This window comes from Brachyistius frenatus, unplaced genomic scaffold, assembly GCF_029030835.1.
Source record: "Brachyistius frenatus isolate BFR_SWC_R1_liver_20210118 unplaced genomic scaffold, ASM2903083v1 Contig_20, whole genome shotgun sequence".
Classification (NCBI taxonomy): Eukaryota; Metazoa; Chordata; class Actinopteri; family Embiotocidae; genus Brachyistius; species Brachyistius frenatus.
The window spans coordinates 874,908-897,689 of NW_027210619.1; the positions used below are offsets into that span (position 1 = coordinate 874,908).

General features: G+C 43.0%; 1 protein-coding gene across 7 annotated transcripts; it reads left to right on the top strand.

The window, feature by feature from the left end:
• The first annotated feature begins 568 nt into the window (after nucleotides 1–568).
• chd4b (chromodomain helicase DNA binding protein 4b) lies at nucleotides 569–22,346 on the top strand. Of its 7 annotated transcripts, none has more exons than XR_011310802.1 (41): nucleotides 569–830; nucleotides 1,144–1,415; nucleotides 1,992–2,116; nucleotides 3,174–3,428; nucleotides 3,545–3,660; nucleotides 3,784–3,883; nucleotides 4,015–4,225; nucleotides 4,432–4,553; nucleotides 4,696–4,819; nucleotides 5,019–5,191; nucleotides 5,799–6,044; nucleotides 6,345–6,548; nucleotides 6,639–6,850; nucleotides 7,275–7,406; nucleotides 7,509–7,608; nucleotides 7,728–7,919; nucleotides 8,792–8,992; nucleotides 9,260–9,397; nucleotides 9,546–9,667; nucleotides 9,762–9,935; nucleotides 10,056–10,197; nucleotides 10,294–10,543; nucleotides 10,644–10,768; nucleotides 10,876–10,968; nucleotides 11,072–11,213; nucleotides 11,393–11,562; nucleotides 12,151–12,340; nucleotides 13,604–13,690; nucleotides 14,603–14,694; nucleotides 14,922–15,055; nucleotides 15,720–15,864; nucleotides 15,971–16,127; nucleotides 16,729–16,814; nucleotides 16,921–17,158; nucleotides 17,376–17,432; nucleotides 17,718–17,888; nucleotides 17,989–18,097; nucleotides 18,692–18,824; nucleotides 18,984–19,179; nucleotides 20,915–21,862; nucleotides 21,895–22,346. XR_011310802.1 is itself a non-coding variant. In XM_069695654.1 (40 exons), the coding sequence occupies exons 2-40, from the start codon at nucleotides 1,352–1,354 to the stop codon at nucleotides 21,115–21,117; spliced, it is 5,931 nt and encodes a 1,976-aa protein (XP_069551755.1). In that variant the 5' UTR covers nucleotides 569–830; nucleotides 1,144–1,351; the 3' UTR covers nucleotides 21,118–22,346. The 7 variants fall into 7 exon arrangements, 4 of the variants coding, with proteins under 4 accessions (XP_069551755.1, XP_069551757.1, XP_069551758.1 ...); XR_011310803.1 differs by having other exon boundaries at nucleotides 20,915–21,858; XR_011310804.1 differs by having other exon boundaries at nucleotides 20,915–21,848.
• The last annotated feature ends 436 nt before the right edge of the window (nucleotides 22,347–22,782 follow it).

Consider the following 22,782-nt stretch of genomic DNA (forward strand, 5'->3'; position numbering starts at 1 on the left):
CACCAGGCTCAGCTGGCCTGTTAGACCTGCACACTGCACTGTTTGCATGCGGTCTACCTGTGTGTGGATCACGCAGGAACCAGAGTAAAGGCTTTTTGACTTCTTGGCGTTGCCAAGCTCACTACCAGGTGGATGCTCAGTGAGTATTATGGTCTGTCAACAGTGGATTTGAGCTCCCCTAGAGAATATTTACTGATATTCTTTCCTTTCTTGTCTTTTTAGGAGTTGTATATTATGGGATGTATGCTGCTACTGCTGGAGTATTATGGTCTGTCCGGGAGAGCAGGGAGGGGGTGTCACCATGACAACGGGGTTGCTAAGGGGGCTGGGACTACTAGTGGAAAGGGGAAGGAGTGTGCATGCAATGAGTCTGGTGCGTGCATGTGTGGTGGTTGCGATGTGTGCGTGCGTGCGTGCGCGCGCGCGCGCGCTTGGTGGAGGGGGTGGGGGCAGGCTGAGTATTATGGTCTGTCCGTTGCGAGGTAACTATGCAGAGTCCTGTGTGAGTGTGGGAGGGGGGGGGGATTATTATGGGATGTCTGCCCCCTTTGTGTTTGTGAGGTTGTTAGCTAAGCGCAGCCTGTAAGGTTGGGGGAGAGAGAAGAGGGGGACGGAGCAGCGTGTTTTGGGTCACTGACGGCTCGTGGGTTTTTTTTTTTTTTTTTTTAAATTTCACTAATCATTGGTTCAGCTGTGTTTATGAATGAACACTAAATGTCAACAACTGGCTGACAAACAGGCTGGTTTGTATTAATTCTTGCGCCGAGAGAGAGAGCGAGAGAGAGAGAGAGAGAGAGCACACCTCGAGCCGGGACTACACGCGCACCACAGTAAGTTTCCAGTGTGTGAAGGTTAGGGTTTGTAATGCTTCAACTTTTCTTGGCTGGATCCTTTTAACTCGAACGTGAGAATTTGCTGCTTGTATTTGAAATAGCGACGAATGCCACACTTAAGTTCAGTGTAGAAATATCTCTGCAAATCAACAACAGATCACGTCCAACCCGTGCATATTCTAGTTATTCAACTTGTTCGAGTAGGCAGGTGGTTCGTTTAGATGCTGTGTTTAATACGAAGAACTGAGCAAAAAAGGCTTTTGCTACCAAGCTATGCCATTTGTGATTATTTTTTATTTTTTTCCTCCAGGCACCCACCGCCCCCTCCCTTCCTGGACACCCCCCCCCACACACACACACACACACACACCACCACCAACCACCCCCCCACCCCGGTCCATTCTCCACCAGTCCCACGTCATTTTCCCTCCTCCCTCGCCGACCGAGGAGCAAGGTTTTAGGAGGGGATTAATTCGGCCGGCGAGAAATAAAAAAAAAAAAATTAAAACGCCGGAAAAATGTCGTGTAGCGAGGATGAGAGGGAGGACTTCGGAGCCGCGGGCGAGCACTCACTTATTCACGGTAAGCTCGCATTTTCTATCCCCTCTGAAGAAGGTCCATCTCTTGTAACTTGAGCTCGCCTCCAACGCGATGCTAACGTTAGCTCCGGCTAGCCAGGAGTAGTCGGTCGGGGCCGTCCGTCACTCGCCATGATAGATTTAGTTAGCTAACTTGCCAGGCAAGTGTTTTTTTTTTAGAGTTTTCTTTTTCCCTTTTTTTTTTTTAATTTTTATTATTATTTTTTTTTAACCCCTCCTGTTCCGCGAACCGTCAGGGTGGTCCTCACGAGTGTGGGCGTGAGCTGTCAAAGTTTGAAAAGCCAAGAAAAAAAAAAAAAAAACAAGACAAGTTTTAGCCGGTGCTGTTGTGGCAGTCACGTTGCGTGTGTCTGCGTACGCGCACGAGCCTTTTTTTTTTTTTTTTGCCAGTCGCGCACGGACAGTGCGCGGTCTCCTGTTTTCTTCCTCCGGCCTGCAGCGCGAGCGGGACTCCCCATGTCCGTATGGACACGGTCCGCCCCCCTCCCTCCCTCCCCCTGCTTCTCCCCCTCCCCTTTCCACCCTCCCCTCCTCGTTAATATAAGCATGTCGCCGGCAGATGAGGACGAGCCGGAGGATGCTGTGTCTGACGTAGAGGAGGTACCCAAGTCGAAGAAGAAGAAGAAAGCCAAGAAGAGCAGCCGAGAAAGCAGGAGCAGCAAGAGGCAGAGACCTATCCGAGAGGTGAGTTCGCTGTCCTGCCCCAAAGTTTTCACGTTCACACCTCCAAATTAAATTGTTAGGGCGGTGACTCGGTGGACTTTAACATTGTAAACACTGGTGTCGAAACTGTCAACGCACCCGCACGGGATCCAACCGCAGCTAAGGGAAGGAAATGTCACAGATAATTTGATTTATTGCCCACTGATCATAAAAGTGATGGATTTTGTTGCAGCCAAATGAATTACTCCCGTTGGCCTTATAGGACCTTGTGCTTTTTATTTAGCGTAAAGTTGTGAAAAGGTGCTGTGAAAAATTGAATGTAGTTAATGTAAAGGATAAGAGAGAATCTGATACTCTGGAATAAGAAGTGCAGCTATTTGTTATTTTTACCATTTTGAGACCATCAAGACCATTTTTGTCTCTATTAACTTACTCCATGAGAACTGCTTCTGCCTCATAGGCTGCTGGCTCCCACTCACTTACCACTACCTCACGACTGCATGAACACTTACCTTTAGTACTTATATTCTCACATAGCATCCATACCACTCTATAATCCATTCAAATGATAGCGTATTGACATTTATACTTCTGTATATACTGTACATATCTGACTAATAATGTGAGCACATATTCTAATCCTGGTTCTTATAACTGCATTTACTTACTGTAAGTACTGAACATGCTGTCTATCTGTCATTATATTTGTGTATATGATATGAATCATGTGGATATTAAATGTCACAAATCTGCCAAAAATACACTGAAAAATGTATAATATGTAATAGTGGAAGCCCAAGTGCAAAATCCTTAACATTTGAGACACTGAAACCAGAAAATGGATAGACATCTGAAATTAATGATGAGTCATGCATTGACCAATGCAGCTCTGTGAATGACAGTGACGACCCCACTGAGTTTCTATTCTCCAGCCTTATAGAGTGGAATAACCTTTACGCGAAACAAAAGTTTAAAAAAAGGTGTCATTTTCACTTGTAATTTCTATAAAGTATTAAAAGAAAATCATGTAAGCACCAGTGTCCTCATGTAATCAGCAAAGTGGTCCTTTATCTTGCAGGAGTTGCCAGTCAGCTCCCCGGAGCACCTGATTGGAGTGGAAGCAGCAGAGAGAGATGCAGATGAGGGAGGAATGCGGTCAGAGAGTGAAGGAAGTGATTATGCCCCTGGGAGGAAAAAGAAGAAACGCTCCAGCTCTGCCAAAGACAAGAAGAAGGGAGGTGCGGCATTAGACAAAGGAGGCTCGTCCAGCTCCAAAAGCAAACGTAAAGAACCAGAACCAGAGGATGATGACGACGATGATGATGATTGCCAGGTAATGTTTCATTCAGGCGGATTTGCAGGGTGTTTAGTGAGTTCCTGCGGGGATAACATGTGAAACTAACCTTTCCTCTCTCACCTAACCTATCTGGTGGTTTGCTCCCACCTCAGCCTAAAAGCTCCACGCAGCTGCTGGAAGCCTGGGGCATGAAAGAGATTGACCACGTCTTTACTCAGGAAGACTACAACTCCCTCACCAACTACAAGGCTTTCAGTCAGTTTGTCAGGTGAAGAAACCTCATTCATATTCGGTGTTGAGATCACTGTCTGTCTCTATCTTGTCGCTAAGGAGTTGCATATCTAAAACATCATGAAAAATCACAGTATCCCTGGTCCACTTGTGTCTTTAGGCCACTAATTGCAGCTAAGAACCCCAAAATTGCTGTGTCCAAGATGATGACTTTAATGATGGCTAAATGGCGCGAATTCAGCACAAACAACCCTCTAAAGGTATTGGAAGTTTGAACATGGTTGAAAGTCTAACTTAGAATTAAGGACATTTGATATTGTATAGTGCTTTCCACTTGTTTTTGACAAATAGAGAGCAAAGGGTATTCACTCTGTGCTCTGTCACTTGGTAGGGTTGTGCCACTGCCAATGCGGCTCTTGCAGCTGCCAATGTGGCTGCCGCTGTGGAGAACATGGTGGTTGCAGGGACAGACGGAGGGGCAGAAACTGGTCATGCTGCTTCGCCTGCACCAGCTCCTGCTCCTGCTGCTGCTCCAACACCTGCTGCACCTCCGGCACCTCCAGCGCCTCCACTCCGCAAGGCCAAGACCAAAGAGGGAAAAGGTAAAAACTGGATAAAGGTTGGAACGTGATAATCATGTGAGAGTGGAAATTTGGTTTGTTATTTATTAATTTTGTAAGAGATTATTTTAGTTTTGTCTGTATTACATGACATGACTGGCAACATTACATATATTTTTCAAGTGTTTCACGTGGAGTGAATATTCACATTGTTTTGTAAATATGCTTGTATGTCTTTTTTTTCTCAGGTCCCAATGCTCGCAAGAGGTCAAAGCCGACACCCAAGCCTCCACCAAAACCAAAACCCAAGAAAGTGGCTCCACTCAAAATCAAACTCGGAGGCCTTAACAGCAAGAGGAAGCGCTCCTCTGTAAGATATTATGTTTTTCACCCTATGATTTTATTTTTTAATTCTTATTTCATGTAATCATCAGGATCAGAATATTGATAATGCACTATAATGTTGCGAGGTGACTGTCTAATTATTTTCCTTGTTTCTTTCACTTGAATAGAGTGATGAAGAAGAACCTGACGCTGACAGTGACTTTGATGAAGGGAGTTTCTCAGTGTCAGATGGCTCCAACCGCAACAGCCGTCCTAAGAAGAAACCTAAGAGTGCAAAGAAAAAGAAGAAAGGTTGGCAAAGATGTATCCCTAAAATAGAAAGTCTGCTCTGTTATCTGCATTTTTCTGCTGGATGTTAAGTCCAGACAGCAGCCTACTGTCGGAGGTTTTACTTTGTCAAATAAGATCAAAGTCAAGGCCAAAGTTAACGCTGTTAATCCCTCACAGTTCAAATTCTTTCTAAAACTTCTCTGTGAATGTTGTTTCTCAGTGGAGACAGAAGATGGTGACGGCTATGAGACAGACCACCAGGACTACTGTGAGGTGTGCCAGCAGGGAGGAGAGATCATTTTGTGTGACACCTGTCCTAGAGCTTATCACATGGTCTGTTTGGACCCAGACATGGAGAAGGCTCCTGAGGGCAAGTGGAGTTGCCCACACTGTGTGAGTACCGTAACCTCTCAGGGCTCAGATATGGGGTCTGATTGTCGGAAGTATGAATGAAATATTTTTGTGTGTTCTCAGAAAGTTGCCGTGACAGGAGAGTTGATAGTTGGGAAATGGATTTTGCTAACCACTTTTAATTTCTCTTTGTCCTCTGCTGCTCATGTTCTCATCTCTTCTCTCCTGTTACCCACCACACATGTCCCCCTCATCCTCCATTTCCTCTTCTTGTGCTGCCCCTCCCACTCCCTCCCTCCCTCTGGCTCCACACGCAAACATGCACACGCACGCTATGCACCCCTCCCCCCCACCACCACCACCCTTGCTCTTGAATCTCCCCCCACACCCCTCCCCTTTTTCCTTTCACTCTGTTCCGCATACCTTCCCTGCCTGTCTGCCCCCCCTCCCCCTCGACACGCACACGTGCACACACACACACACACACACACACACACACACACACACACACACACACACACACACACACACACACACACACACACACACACACACACACACACACACACACACACACACACACACACACACACACACACACACACACACAATCACACCACCCTCCTCCTGTCTGTAATTCTGCCACCAGGAGAAGGAGGGAATCCAGTGGGAGGCCAGGGATGAGCTCTCCGAGGCCGAAGGGGAGGACGATGAAGACAGGAGGGATGAAGGGATGGAGGAGGAGGACGACCACCACATCGAGTTTTGTCGTGTGTGTAAGGACGGAGGAGAGCTGCTTTGCTGTGACACCTGCCCCTCCTCCTACCACATCCACTGCCTCAACCCTCCTCTCCCCGAGATCCCCAATGGAGAGTGGATCTGCCCCCGCTGCAAGGTGAGCACTGTGCACTGGTGCGTACGAGTCTGCGCGTGCTCACGTGGGCGTGCACGTGGATTGCTGGAGATAAAGAGATTTTTTTTCTTTTGATGTGGAGAAGTTCACCTCCAGTGTTTTAGATGAACCAAGGCAGTCATAGAGTTTTTATTTCAATGGGTTTTTTTTTGTGTCGTAAAAATGCAACACTCGCTTTATTTAAAAAACAAAACAGAATTTCTTATCAGCGTAACACTGATTTTGCTCATTGATAAACCTCCTATCTTAAACTATTTCCTCTCTATCCCCACTTTCTAACAGTGTCCAGTGATGAAGGGCAAAGTGCAGAAGGTTTTAACATGGCGCTGGGGGGAGCCGCCAGCCCCTACGCCTGTTCCCCGGCCTGCTGACCTGCCTGCTGATGCTCCTGGTCCCCCTCCACTGGCGGGTCGCAGGGAGAGGGAGTTCTTTGTCAAATGGTGCAATATGTCCTACTGGCACTGTTCCTGGGTGCAGGAGCTACAGGTACCATACTCTCTCCTAATATTTGTATCCCTTATTTGTATAAGGGAATGAAAACTCAACACTCGACATCCCGCTGTTACTTCTCCCCAGTTGGAGCTGAACTGCCAGGTGATGTTCCGTAACTACCAGAGGAAGACTGACATGGACGAACCGCCGCCTGTTGACTTTGGAGGCGAGGGTGATGAGAACAAGAGCACCAAGAGAAAGAACAAGGATCCACTCTTTGTCCACATGGAGGAGGAGTTTTACCGCTACGGAGTTAAGATGGAGTGGTTGATGATCCACCGCATCCTAAACCACAGGTAGGATACATAAGCAACATGGAGACTAAGCAGTTACCAGTATCAAAAAAGAATAAATTAAATGAAGAAAGTAAATTGAATTTGCTCAGTAGAATCCTCAGGCTGATACAGTATTATTGTGTGGCCATTTTGATACACGATAATGATGATAATATGTATTATGTATGGTTGTGATATACATTGCTGTACATCGGTAAAAGTTTTATGACTTATGCTTATTACTCAAACAGAAATAGTATAGAAGGAAGGATGAAAACTATGTAAGTAACAATACAAAAAGTAGAGAATGGCCATATACTATGATTTCACCCTGTAAGAAAAATTTGTGAGAATATCTTGTTGACAAAGACAAGTGAAAACAACCGCTGCGACACTGTTAAATCATAACTCCATCTTTCCTGTCTGTTTTTATTTTTCATGGCAGTGTTGATAAAAAGAACAATGTACATTACCTGATCAAATGGAGAGATCTGCCGTACGACCAGTCAACCTGGGAGAACGAAGAAATGGACATTCCCGAGTTTGACACCTACAAACAGACGTACTGGAATCACAGGTGAACAGAGGTTTACAGTTGAGGGTTAGTTCTTCCCTCAAGTTATGCGAGGACTATTGAAGTATGTTTTTTTTTTTTTTTTTTTTCTATTTCCTCCGTAAGAGAGCTGATGGTGGGTGAGGAGGGCAGACCTGGCAAGAAGCTGAAGAAGGCCGTCAAAGTCAAGAAGTCAGAGCGACCACCTGCTAATCCAGTTGTAGATGTAAGTGTCTTTTTAACTGGACCACTATAGTAATTGATTATTGATGAAAGCGCAATTTAAAATAGCCTAAATTTGGACAGATGCACATTTTTATATTTGATGCGTTTGCTTTCTTCCAGCCCACCATTAAGTTTGATCGGCAGCCAGACTACCTGGACAGCACCGGAGGAACCCTCCATCCCTACCAGCTGGAGGGGTTGAACTGGCTGAGGTTTTCTTGGGCTCAGGCTACCGACACCATTCTGGCTGATGAGATGGGTTTAGGCAAGACTGTCCAGACGGCTGTCTTCCTCTACTCACTGTACAAGGAGGTAAAGAACTATACATGCTGTATAAATAAATGTATTCAAAGCATGACACAGTGGTAGGTTATGTGTGATTAATGTGGCTACATCTAAATGTTGTTTTATCTATGATTAGGGCTGGGTATTTGTCAAAGAATTTTGATGTTGGTACCGATACCTTGAGTTTGATACCGTTACACAAATTCTATTTTTTTTATTCCAATTTCATTAAGTGCAATTGAACAAAATGACAATTACACATTATAGTATGGCTCTTTAGTTTTAATGCGGTTTGGAGGGGGAGAGATTAAGTCTGATTGTTTCCTATAGCTACAATTTACATATGTTCCCTAAACGTAGATGTTAGCTAGTTGGCAGTGAGTTGCTACCCAAGTTAAAACAGTGATTTTATCTATTTTGACGGCGAGCTCAAATAGAGGCAATATATGAGAAACACTGTGGCTCTTTGATGCTGATGAGATTTACTCCTGCATAAACACACAAATGTTATGCATTTTTAAAAACAAAACTTGTTAGTGTGGTTGTAGCCCAGGTATTGAAATTCAGTACCGAATGGTAAGGCATTTTTTTGATGGTAGAAAATATTGAAGCAGTTCGGTACCATAAAAATATGGACGTTTGGTACCCCGCCCTAACAATCACAGTTTTGTCCAGTCTGCCCTCCCCTCTCAATCAGTGTTAGTGGTTGGATTTTCAGACATGTGACAAACAGCAACTCTGTCCATTTAAAGGGGATGAGTTTAAAGTAAGGAGCTCTATCCTAAAGGCAGGGCAAGACAAATACAGTTGGTTATTTACATACCTTGTGATCTGTCTACTAATGAATCTGTAAATCTTTACTTGTTGATGTTGATTCTCCCTGTTTTCCACTGGTATAGGGTCACTCCAAAGGCCCCTTCCTGGTCAGTGCTCCTCTGTCCACCATCATCAACTGGGAGAGAGAGTTTGAGATGTGGGCCCCAGACATGTATGTGGTGACCTACATAGGGGACAAAGACAGCAGGGCCGTCATCAGAGAGAACGAGTTCTCCTTTGAGGGAAATGCCATCAGAGGAGGAAAAAAGGCCTCCAAGATGAAGGTAAGACCCAGAAGAAGAAGCAGCAAGAAGGATCAAAGCAAATGAGATCTATTAAAGATCTTAGAGAGGAAATAATGATCAGAGTTTAGTCAGTTTGAATTGATATCGTGCATACTTACTTGCTGTAATGTTTAGTATTAATAGTTAAACTGATGGGAATTAACAGTACAAAAATGTTGCAAAATTACTCCGTTCTAATAATTGTGTTTCCTCTTCTTTCCCTGTTTGCCAGCTTATCTAAAATTCTTCTGTCTCGGCACTTTACAGAAAGACTCTACAGTCAAGTTCCACGTTCTTCTGACATCCTATGAGCTGATCACTATTGATCAGGCTGTGCTGGGCTCCATTGAATGGGCCTGTCTGGTTGTCGACGAGGCACACAGACTCAAGAACAACCAGTCCAAGGTAATAACAAAGACGACATGGTAGATTGTTTTATCTTTTGTTTAAAATGATCTTCTTATTATAAAATTGTTTATGGATGAAGCTGCATCACTGGACAGACAAGACTACTAATGCACTGATTCTGTCTTTCTCTCTGTGTATTTGCCAGTTCTTTCGGGTGTTAAACAACTACCCGCTGCAACACAAGCTCCTGCTGACTGGAACTCCTCTTCAGAACAACCTAGAGGAGCTTTTCCACCTGCTGAACTTCTTGACCCCAGAGAGATTCAAGTCAGTAGCTCCTTAAAATACATGGCCACAGCCACAGTAATTCCATCCATAGTGACAATATGTCAATCTATTAATTTTGAATTTTGAAATGCAGCAACCTTGAAGGGTTTCTGGAGGAGTTTGCGGACATCGCCAAGGAGGACCAGATCAAGAAGCTCCACGACATGTTGGGACCACACATGCTCAGGAGGCTGAAGGCTGATGTATTCAAACACATGCCTTCAAAGACTGAGCTCATTGTTCGAGTGGAGCTCAGCCCCATGCAAAAGTAAGCGACAGCAGTCGGAATCCGGCACATGAGAACAGTATATTTTCCTTTGACTGATTTCTCTAGTCTCTTTACTCATGATATTTTTTTACTTTTATTTAAAAAAAAATTTAAACACAGGAAATACTACAAGTTCATTCTAACGCGTAACTTTGAGGCTTTAAACACCCGAGGAGGTGGAAACCAAGTCTCTCTTCTCAATGTCGTGATGGACCTCAAAAAGTGCTGCAATCACCCCTACCTCTTTCCAGCAGCCGCCATGGTATGTTTTTTTTTTTTTTTTTAGACAATTGGTTGTTAAATTCCCGAGTTATGTCTGTACCCTGAAACACGTTTAATACATTTTGTCTGATTCTAGGAAGCGCCAAAACTTCCAAATGGCATGTATGAAGGCAATGCCCTGACCAAGGCTTCAGGGAAGTTGATGCTGCTCCTGAAAATGATGAGAAAGCTGAAGGAGGGAGGCCACAGGGTTCTAGTTTTCTCCCAAATGACCAAAATGCTGGACCTGCTGGAGGACTTCCTGGAGAACGAGGGTTACAAATATGAGAGAATTGATGGAGGAGTCACTGGCAACTTGAGACAGGAGGCCATTGATCGTTTTAACGGTGAGTTTTTTTTTTTTTAGTGTGTCTGTTTTGCCTCTTTGGATGCCTGAGGTGCAATATGTTTTTTTTTTAATTTGAATTCTGCTCTTCATCCCAACAGCTCCTGGTGCTCAGCAGTTTGCTTTCCTCCTCTCCACCAGAGCGGGTGGGTTGGGAATTAATCTCGCCTCTGCTGACACCGTCATTATCTATGACTCCGATTGGAACCCACACAATGACATCCAGGTATGAAAATCACAGCTGTAAGCTGATCTCTCATCTCATCTGTGTCCGTGTGTTTCTTTATGTGGATGATGGGTGATAATGTTCAATGTTTGGTCTTTGTTTCGCAGGCGTTCAGCAGAGCTCATCGTATCGGTCAGAACAGGAAAGTGATGATTTATCGCTTTGTTACCAAAGCTTCGGTGGAGGAGAGGATCACACAGGTCTGTGAAAACACACCACTTATTAAAGCTGTATTAACTATATGAGGATTATACAATCACCTGCTCACTGCTTGCTTGTCCTCCACCTACTTCCCTCCACCAGGTGGCAAAGAAGAAGATGATGCTCACCCACCTGGTGGTGCGACCCGGCCTCGGCTCTAAGACAGGCTCCATGTCCAAACAGGAACTGGACGACATCCTCAAGTTTGGAACTGAAGAACTGTTCAAGGATGAATTCGGAGACGGTCAGTCAACTTGAATTCTCTGCCAGATGCATCACTTGGTTTAAATTCCCGAATTCTGTCCAGGGAGATTATCCAGGTTTGGATGAGGGGTCAGATCGAGTCTAAAAATGCAGAGAGACTACATTTAAGTTTCCTTTTTTTTTTTCTTCCCTCTCTTACTCGACTTACTTTGCTTTTAGGGGACAACAAGGAGGATGACAGCAGTGTGATCCACTACGATGATCACGCAATCGACCGTTTGCTCGACAGAAACCAGGATGCCACAGATGACACCGAGCTCCAGAGCATGAATGAATACCTCAGCTCTTTTAAAGTGGCCCAGTATGTGGTCAAAGATGAAGATGATGAGGTACAGTACCAGTGTGTCTCCAAAGTGTGGATACAATTTTTTTAACTTTTATTTCTGATGTTTTAACTTCTTGACAGTTAAATGAAGTATATCTGTAGTTGTTAGAATTTGTTTTTAAATGTCTTAAAAGCCTCCTAAAATATGTCTTCACTAAAGAAGTGCAGGTGTAGACATACTGTATATTAAGCTTAGACCAGGATCCAACATTATTGGTCAACATTTTTTTTGAGGGAAATAATACGGTTTTAAAGGTTGCATTTTGTATGAATTCAGATTTCCAATTCTTTGCTAAATATAAGCAGTTCAAGGTGCTAAAGAAAAATACTATGAATGTGTCAACATGCTCAGAAATACACACATTGTGTTTGTATCATACACGAGAAGAGCAAAGCTTGAGAGAGGAGATGCAGAACTAGCTTGAGATGGTATTGTCGCTTAAAACTTCAAAAATATCATCGTATCAAGACGGCAAAAAAAACTTCGTAAAAGTGTAAAATATGAGACCTTTTAAATGATTAAAAGGCTTATTTCATGGGCTTTACATGTATTCTGTATGTATTTCATGTTAATCATTCTGCTTTTTTTGAGGAGGAGGAGGTGGAGAGAGAGGTGATCAAGCAGGAGGAAAGTGTTGACCCTGACTACTGGGAGAAGCTGCTTCGGCACCACTACGAGCAGCAACAAGAGGATCTCGCCCGCAATCTGGGCAAAGGCAAAAGAACTCGAAAGCCAGTCAACTACAATGACGGCTCCCAGGAGGACCGAGGTATAAGACAGGGTACAGAACAATATATAATGCAACCTCTTCTTGTGTGTCTGTGCAGTGATGTTTGGTGGACTTGTGTGGTGTTGGTGTAATGTGGTAGGAAAAACAATGAGAGCATGGCATGGAGTTTTATTTTAGTATTGTGGCTTGTGCTTAGGTATAGAAACATGTTAGTTGAGTGTTTTTGAAATGTAAAAATTAGCGTGTTTAAAGCCATTTACCAAAATCAGAGGTCTCTAATCAAATATTTAAAGATTGACCGACATTGAGGGTTATTGAAGTCCTTCTCCAAACATAATTCAAACCAACTCTACAAAACGACCCCAAATTACCATAGTACAGCTGTTGGTCGAACCTGTTTGATTGTCACCATCAGTAACATCAAGGCAGGGTTTGCTGTGTGGACAGGAGGACAGCACCAGCCCACTGGCAGGACGCAGAGCTTTCAATTGCAAGTGTTTATTTTAAAGACACATGTTAAGGAGACAAACGCGACAGCAAAAAAACACAGTGACACACAACCTGACAGAAAGGCCAAGGCATTTGCAACAAATGCAGCCTTTTGGCCTTCAACAGGGCAAAAATGACGTAATATTACACGAGCAGAGGTCATAATGATGTTACATGTGTATGTTTCCACTCGCTCTGTAGATTTCAAGATTCATTGCTCCCGTCATAATCAGCAAACACTTTGCAGAAAAAGACAGTTTTCCTCTTCCGCTCTGCTTTACTTTATAGGAGCTTATTTATGATTACTTACTTAATGTATCCACGGAGACCAAAAATGATCAGCCATATAAGTCAACAACAATAATAACAATTGCAAGACTGCAAATGTGTTATGTTGTCACATTTTCTGCGGCTTGTTATGGTATGAACCACCTAATAAACCAAAAACTACTGTGATCACAGCCAGAGAAAATAAACTATACGTATCATTGCACCTGTTAAAATGAATCCTACTTTTAGTTTTTTACTTGGATTCAGCGCTGTGTTTATGTGAACATCAGTTTTTTTTTTGTGCATAAAAGGTCTATTTTTCTACTGTTTATTGCAGGAGTCAACATTAACTGGTAAAAATATTCCTGTTGTTGAAACCTGTTTTTGACACAGCTGCTCACCCTCCTGGTCTAAAATCTCAGTGTACTGCAACTTAAAACTGCACCTCTGCCAGGAGTTTAAATCTACTTTATCTCTTCTGTGGACCGGGTAGTGAAGAGTTTTGTCTTTTTTATATTTTTCGTCCTCCTCAACATTTCTCTCTGTTCTCTTTAGACTGGCAGGAGGATCAGTCGGATAACCAGTCCGATTACTCCGTGGCCTCGGAGGAGGGTGACGAAGACTTTGATGAACGGGCTGAAGGTAAGTGTTACTATTTGGACTACTGCTGTTTAGAGATGGTAATATCTCACTGCTCTTAACCATGTACGCTGGGAAGATAGAGACGTTCTCCGAGTTGTTGATTTTACTCATAAACATTCATTTCAGTGGAAGAATTGATCTTAACCACCTGACAAGGAAGTGGACGTTATTGATCGGTTAATAACAGATATTAAGGAATCTCTCCTCTTCACACATCCGTTGTGTTATTAACAACCTTCGAACCACTCCTGCAGCTGTTTATTCAGATTCAGACGACACCTACGATATCCTCATCGACAACCTCAACAACTACCGAACCCTCACGTGTCGCTGCATCATCTGCATTGAGCGTAGAGAGGCAAGACAAAGAAAGAAAAAGGACAAAAAGAGAGAGAAAAAGAAACGGGGAAAGGAAATTAAAATCAACGGTTTCTCACACAGTTGAACTGCCTGCTTGCACTTTAAATAGATTGTTTGTGTTTACATTAACTGTTAATTAAGAGTTCAACTGTACTTTTTCAGTTCGTATTATTTGATCAAATGTTGCACATCTTTTATCTGCCAATTTAATAGTGCATCAAGTTGTACATTTTTGTTTCATTTAATTACGAGTGTGTTACTTGAGTTTTATCAAATATAATATGCCACCTACTGCTTTCATCTGTAAATGTTCTGAAAGCATTTAAAGCATTTAATGTAGAGGCGAGATTGAGACGAGGGACAGCTTCAGCAGGATCAGAGGGACACGATGAGCCGTAAGTGGAACATCTTCTCAGAGAAGATTTAGGACGATAAGAGCAAACACGATCATACATCAGTTTCATTTTGAACTTCCATGGCTTCAGTGAATTGTGTGGTGCTTTGAATTAGTGCTGAATTTCAGATAGACTAAAGTTTGTTCCTTCCTCACAGCTAATGCCCGGAGACCGAACCGCAAAGGGCTGAGGAACGACAGGGACAAACCTCTGCCTCCGCTGTTGGCCAGAGTCGGCGGGAACATCGAGGTAGGTTTTTGTCTGCTGCTTCCTTCTTTTAGTTCTGGAGATGTGAGTGGAAACTGGGGCGACACAATTCAGGGTAAAATGAGAATCATGATTTTCTTATTTGGAATTGAGAATTGTCGTTTTGAAATGAAATCGCAAACAGCTCGACATATAACTTACTGTTTTTTTTTTTCTGTGAATGCAGCGTTTAATTTGTAAATATTTTAACATCTTGAATTCTCTGTCAGGTGTTGGGCTTCAACGCGCGGCAGAGGAAGGCTTTCCTGAATGCAGTGATGCGTTATGGGATGCCTCCCCAGGATGCGTTCACCAACCAGTGGCTGGTCAGGGACCTGCGAGGAAAATCTGAGAAAGAATTCAAGTGAGTGTGTGATGTTTCTCTGTCCCAGTACTAAAGGTACTGCTGGATATCAAACATGAGTTCTTTCTCAGTATTGACAAAGTTGTGTTTTAGCAGTATTGAAAATCTTATTACCTACTAAATGTGTCTACCTAGATTTATTTATTTATTGTCAATTGAAGGTTATTCATACAGCACATTTATACAGTCCAAAAGTTGAAGTGCTTCACAATATAAGACAGAATTAAAAACAAACTAAATAGAATTGAAAACAAGTCAGAAAGTTTCTTTTTTAAGTAAAACTTTGGCCGGGTTTGGAACATTTAGGCAAAGTTCTTGTACACCTGCTTGTGTTTAGTATTATTTAGATACCTTACACATTTAAAAAACATTTTTGTAGGATGTGTATTGTATAGAAAGAATTTGCAATATAATCTAGAAACTTCAAAACAACCCCCAGCCCTAACTACTCTTACAGCCACTTACTTGACTGAGTCGTTTGCACTACAAGCGTCTAAACACTGTTTAGCAGTCATGAATCTGCCATATTTTACCTTCTCACTTGTTCTTCAGTCTATTGTCTTTGTGTATTTCTGTAAAATGTGTGACTGACTCACGGATATTTTGACATTTTCCAAATGTTCCCAATGTTTCATTTGTCACCTTCTCCTCCAAATGTTTGCAGGGCGTATGTGTCTCTGTTCATGCGTCACCTTTGTGAGCCAGGGGCTGATGGAGCTGAGACTTTCGCAGATGGCGTCCCACGCGAGGGATTGTCGAGACAACATGTGCTCACTCGCATCGGTGTGATGTCACTTATAAGGAAAAAGGTGTGGTTTAACAGCTCCCTTCGAGACAGCACAAACATGTCTTAAATAATTCAAATGTTTGATCACTGATTGAGAAATGGCCTGACATGACAATATTGACGAACAGGTGCAGGAGTTTGAACATGTGAACGGTCAGTGGTCGATGCCCTGGATGGCAGAGCTGGAGGAGAACAAAAAGGCGGCAGCTTTGGCTGCAGGTGAAGACCCCAAAACTCCCTCCACCGGGACCCCTGCAGACACACAGCCCAACACTCCTGTCCCCGGTAAGCACACACACACACACACACACACACACACACACACACACACACACACACACACACACACACACACACACACACACACACACACACACACACAGACAGACTTCACACTTTCAACAAATTATAAAATTCCTTTTGATTTCTTACATGATGCATGCTCTGTAGTTAGACTTCATTTCAGACGCAGACTGTATGTTGTAACACTTGACAAATGGCATGCATTAGCATTTCCTCTTAGCGCTGACCTCAGAACCACAGGCCTCATGCCTATTTGGACCCAAACTAAAAGATAACATGAATTCTAGTTTTATTGAGTTGTAACTCTTAAATATCCCTGAAAGAACTATTTTTGCACATTTGACTGAAACATACTTTGTTAAACACAGTTTTTATTCAGGCCAAATACAGCTTTGCCCTAACTGGCACCCTCTTGTGGATATAATCAGAAAAACTGCAAATTCATGGCCTGCAGAAACAAAAAAAAAGATTTTATGTTTAAAATATTAAATGAGAATTTTGGTTAATAATAGACATAAGAGAGGAAAGACATGAATGCATTCTTTGCATATCTATCGCTAACATGTGTTTTCTGTTGACACAGAGGATTTGTCTAAATCAGACGACAAAGAAGACACAAAGAAAGAGGGTGAAGACAGCAAAGCAGCTAAGAAGGCAGATGATCCAGAGGTGAATAATGCTTTTATACCCATATCAACACATTTCCTTTTCTGTGCAGACATTATACTCGAATTGGCAGATTTTTCTCATTTGAAACTGTCATCCTCTCTCCTAGATAATCGAAATCCCAGATGAGTCTGAAAAATCCCCTGCTGTTGAAAAGAAGGAAGTAGACGCTGCTGCAGAGAAGAAAGAGAAGGAGACGGATGGAGATGAGGGGAGGGAGAAGGAGGCCGAAGACACGAGCAAAGAGAAGGACAAGTCTTCAGCAGCAGGAGAGAAGGACTCTTCTGCTGAGGTAAAAGGTGAAGTTGCAGAGGGCAAGATGGATTCAGAGGAGAACAAGACTAAAGGTGAGGCAGATGATGATTGCGGTGCCTCTTTTACCACTGCAATAAGTTCTGAGGCCACTCACTCTGCAAACTAATGTCGTTTTTAATAGATTTTTCTCGACCCTACTCCTACACATAAGAACATGATCAAAATCTTGTTCCTGTCCAAAATTTTGCTGACATGTCTGTATCTTAACAGCATCACAAATATGTGCTTTCTTGCTTCTATTTTTTTCAGCAGAGGAAGGCAAAGATGAGAAGATGGACACTAGTTCACCGACTGAGGAGAAAAAAGGTAAGGTCTATGTTCACACATATACACACACACACACACACACACACACACACACACACACACACACACACACACACACACACACACACACACACACACACACACACACACACACACACACACACACAAACAACTCAGGTTTGTATCGTGTGGTGTCAGTTGTAGAAGTACAAAGTTTTTAATTCATTAAAAGACATCTGTGTCAATTCTGACCTTTTTAAGATTCAACAGCATATTCAAAATGTATATACTGAACAGGATTTTAAGGAGGTTTTGTTTCTGCAGAGCAAAAAGAGGAGAAGGATGGTGTGAAACCAGATGAGTCTGGCAAACTGCAGAACGGAGAGAACACCAAAGAAGGAGGAACAGCTGCGCCGGTGGTTAACGTCAGCGAAGAGAAGAAGAAAGCCACCAAGCAGAGGTTCATGTTCAACATTGCTGACGGAGGATTCACAGGTGGACAGAAACACACACAAACTTGTTTTCCCTTTCCTTTCTCTTCTCTTTTTCTCTGTTTCATTTCTGTCTGTTTTGACCTTCCTGCTCTCTTCTCCAGAGCTTCACTCTCTGTGGCAGAACGAGGAGAGGGCAGCCACTGTCACCAAGAAGACCTTTGAGATTTGGCACCGTCGCCATGACTACTGGCTGTTGGCTGGCATCATACAGTATCCTTTCAAACAGGCGATTTCTTGAACACACAATGTTCGTGGGTTATTTCTGTCTTCTCATCAAATCAAGAGTTTATACATGAGAGTTCATGTGTGAAGTCAGCTGAGTGTTTGTACACTTAAATTTGCTAATAAAAAAGGAGAGAGAAGTAAGGGCTTCGTTGCCATGGGGTTCAGTAAAGTTTTCTTACCAAATAATTTTTCATTATCACAGACTGCAATTTTCAGTCTCATATGCAGTGAAATACAGAGCCTGGCTGTCAGTAAAGAGAGAGCAGCACTGCTGAGTAATACATATTACAGTAGAACACAGTGAGGAAAGGATCGAATTTTTAACCACTTTATTTTAGCCGATACCGGCCCATAACAATGTGTTACATATTCTTTCAAACAGCTCGGTATATCTTTGCTGAAAAGGGAATGCAGCACAAAGATTCTATATTAAGTATATATAAGTATCTCGTATAAGTACCTCATAAGTATTGACACGTCATCCAGCATCAAGTTACCCGGGATGTTTTGACCATCTCCAGATGATGACGACTACTCAGAGACATAAATGTTGTTACTTTTGACTTTGCCGTCTCTCAGACACGGATACGCTCGTTGGCAGGACGTGCAGAACGACGTGAGGTTTGCCATCCTCAATGAGCCCTTCAAAGGGGAGATGAGTCGAGGAAACTTCCTGGAGATCAAGAACAAGTTTCTGGCCCGCAGGTTCAAGGTGAAATAAGGACTCAGTTGTCACATTTGTGTGTGTGTGTGTGTGTGTGTGTGTGTGTGTGTGTGTGTGTGTGTGTGTGTGTGTGTGTGTGTGTGTGTGTGTGTGTGTGTGTCATATCTCACTGGATATTCCTGCTCTTGTCTGTGTTTTCCTGCACAGTTACTGGAGCAGGCATTGGTGATCGAGGAGCAGTTGCGCAGGGCAGCCTACCTGAACATGACAGAGGACCCGGCTCACCCCTCCATGGCCCTCAACACTCGCTTCAGTGAGGTGGAGTGTCTCGCCGAGTCGCACCAGCACCTCAGCAAGGAGTCCATGTCTGGAAACAAGCCTGCTAATGCAGTGCTACATAAAGGTAAAACATATGGAAATTTGAAGAGCGTAGAGACGGTTGTCATGTACTTTCCAATGAAAACACAGATAATAAATATCAGGTCTCATGACTCTTAAATTTTTTTTGACTGTTTGGGGTTAATTACTGTATTCTGCACACAGTGTTGTTTTTACAAGTCGACTACAAAGTCAGCTGCTCTCAGGTACTTTGCTTCTTCACCAAATACAATTATTTCAGCTGACTTGGCCGAAATCAACTGACAATACAATTAAAGTGTGACGCACATTATCTGCTTTACTGTTGACTGAGAAGGACCTGAGTGACAGCAGCCATACTGCTTGAAGACCCCTTCCAATTAACATCAAGTTATTCACCTTGTTAACATGTGGTGTGTTTTATATGCTACCATCAGTGAAATAAGCAGTAAAGGACATGGCTGAACATTTCCACTTTGGAACTGCAGTGACAGTCTAACCGTCTGAAAAACACGGACCCAGACAGCCAGGGTTTCATCCGTCACAAACCGAAGGGACCAATCCCATCAACATGCTGGGTGGAGCTTTCCATATCATCGAGCTGCAGGCGAGCGGAGAAGGGTTGGGTGGAGATGGAGGCGGGGACTATTTCCATATTTATTGAGCCTTGTTCATGGACTGAACATTTAGAGGTTTGATTAATGCCAGGAGAGACACGGGCTGCTCATTGTTCATGTGGGGCACCTGAACATCATCCGGACGCAGCTGCAAAGAAGTGTCGCATGTACAAAAGTAGCCTTCTCGTACATGTTTTGCTTAACATAACAAATGTACACTTTGATCACTAACAGGATGGGAGCTTCCACTGTCTTTAATGCTGACATGGAGCAACTGGATTGGCCATAAAGCCTCAACTGCTGTGATATTGCACTGAATGACTGGAAGTTTGTCATCCTCTGTTCAGGTCATGCAGAAGTATCATTTTAATTGTTCTGTAGTCTCATCACCCAATAATGGACATTTAGCTTTCATCATGACAATCTTTTATGTTTAAAGGTATAAATAGTTACATCTCTCAGAGGTCACTCGGGCACCAGATCTACCCGTTACACTCTTATCTCTGTAGATCTGAGGAGACATTTGCATACATGTTCAATGTCAGACAACTGTTTCTGTTCCAGAAACTTCTAAATAAGAAAAGCTTGTGTCACATAAGTGTCAGCCGTTGCTGTAATAGGATTAATATCAGGGAAAAGGGAGCAACTGTTAAATATGAATATTTAAATTGGGGCTGCGAGTGTAACAAGCAACAACATCAGACACAACACTGCAGTTAAAAATACAATTTTCTCCATGTTTGAACAACGATAGCTTTTATTATCATTTCAGGAAATAAGCACGTTAACCACAACATTTTCCGCCTGCGATGCCGGAGGGTTGTACAACATGAGGGTTTTGTTTCAGGTTACAGTTGATCATTATTTTGATTAATGTCAATTTATCATTGAATCTATGAATGTTTATATATATTGTCAGAAATCATGTTCTCATTATGCCAGAGTCTAAGGTGTAGTGACAGACGTGGATGACAGTCAAATTCTGTGTAACTTGTAACTTTGTTGACTGCTGTTGTTTGGCTGCTAGTCTTGCCAGCTCCCTCAGTTCATGCTGTTTACCGTCCCCTCCTGTGTTTTCCACCACACGCGAGTGATTTTTGACAGATGAAATATTCATTTATTTAGGTCATCATTGTGGTGCTCATTATCGTTTTGGATTTCCAGTTCTCAAACAGCTTGAGGAACTGCTGAGTGACATGAAGGCCGACGTCACTCGTCTCCCGGCAACCATCGCCAGGATACCCCCTGTGGCCGTGCGGCTGCAAATGTCCGAGAGGAACATCCTCAGCCGATTGGCCAGCCGTGGCCCAGAGATCACTGCTCAGAACCAGTCGCAGGCCTCACAGCAGATGCAGGTGCCGCGCTGACCAATCACGTCGTACATTTCGCCCTCACCGACCGACCGAGGCCAGTCGCCCTCACCTCACCACCATGTAGCAGATGTCCTCCCTTCAACCGCCATGTACAGCACAGTCAGGTTAGTCCTCCTCGCTCTGCACCCACAACCCATCTCCGGACTCAGAAGAGCATCCGCTGTGCTGCTGGACTTTGTTTTAAAAAGACTGGAAATGTAGATGTAGGACGGGAGTAAACGGAAGCACCACTTCTCTCTCTGTGGCAGACTAGATTCAAGTCTCTCTCCTCTGCTGGGAATCAGCTCGTCTGTCCTGAGCATTGAACTGCAGGCAGCTCCCCTCCCCTGTCCTCACAGCAGGCCCGAACACGTGTGTGTGTGTGTGTGTGTGTGTGTGTGTGTGTGTGTGTGTGTGTGTGTGTGTGTGTGTGTGTGTGTGTGTGTGTGTGTGTGTGTGTGTGTGTAACTATATGTGTCATGAAGCAGAAGAGGATAGACATGAGAAAAAGCAGCATGTTTGGAGTCTACCGGTGCTTTGTAGTCATTTTTGGATTATTCATTAATTCGAGGGATTTTATCGTGCTCATTTTCACCCTTTGGAAATTGTGAAATTACCAAGGTTTTTTGTTTTTGTTTTTTTGAAGTCATTCAACTCTAATGTCTTCGCCTATATGTGTGTGTGTGTGTGTGTGGAGAGAAAGTGTGTGTGTGTGTGTGTGTGTGTGTGTGTGTGTGTGTGTGTGTGTGTGTGTGTGTGTGTGTGTGTGTGTGTGTGTGTGTGTGTTTCCAGTATGTATGTTTGTATTAAACAGGGCTTATTGATGTGCATCTCTACTGCAGAATGCCCCGACACTGAGAGACTGTTACTGTCACTTTTGTATCAGTCAGTCAGATCTGTTACCTCCTCTTGCGTCCTTACTCTCCCACCTGCCCCGTCAGGTGACCTGATCCGGGATCAGCTCTTTGTGCTCGCACCCCAACCAGCACCTCGACATTCCTAACAGCACCGCAGATTTGCTCCCTGGGAAGTCTCCTGAAATACGAACATGCATTGGCGCCGCAGCTTTTAGGTACACGGGCTGGTTTTGAGAATGATGGCAATCTTAAGTTAATTTAATTTCTTACTGTCTGTTGTTATGTTGTTTTACAATATTGAATATTATTATTATGGTCACCACCTTGTTGTTTTTATCGTCACTGTTTGTTTTTATGGACTACAATAAAAAGTCAACAGTTTCTCAAGCTGTTTGTCAAACTTTTTAAAGGAGAATATTGTTGTTTTTTGTTTTTTTTATGAGAAAAATGACCTTAAAACATTGAAACAGTAATGTAATAATTATAAATAACAATAAATTAAGAAAAAACACCAATACAGCAATTTCTGAGTCACCCCAAGCATCTTTTTCTGCACTACGATCTGCTAAGAAAAAATTAATATCAGACAACATACAAATACAAATACGTCTTTGATGTGATCGTTTTTAGCTAGCAGTGTGACTTGAGGGACGGAAATGTTGATGGATTGTCTGTCAACAACAACTTCAGCAACTATTGGATCCTTTCTGACTTTGGTGACTTTTCTTCTTGTGCGACCAAAAGTTTTTTTTTTGTAAAAATATACAGGATGTATCGTTATAAAATGTGTTAAAGACGTTCCTGTTCCTCTCAGCTAATGTTG

What these genes read in the sequence shown, in the direction of transcription:
- chd4b (XM_069695654.1), top strand. Translation starts at nt 1,352, where the DNA reads ATGTCGTGTAGCGAGGATGAGAGGGAGGACTTCGGAGCCGCGGGCGAG. An exon ending in GCACAAACAACCCTCTAAAG is followed by an intron (nt 3,884 to 4,014) that starts GTATTGGAAGTT and finishes GTCACTTGGTAG; the next exon opens with GGTTGTGCCACTGCCAATGC. An exon ending in TGTCACTTATAAGGAAAAAG is followed by an intron (nt 15,865 to 15,970) that starts GTGTGGTTTAAC and finishes ATTGACGAACAG; the next exon opens with GTGCAGGAGTTTGAACATGT.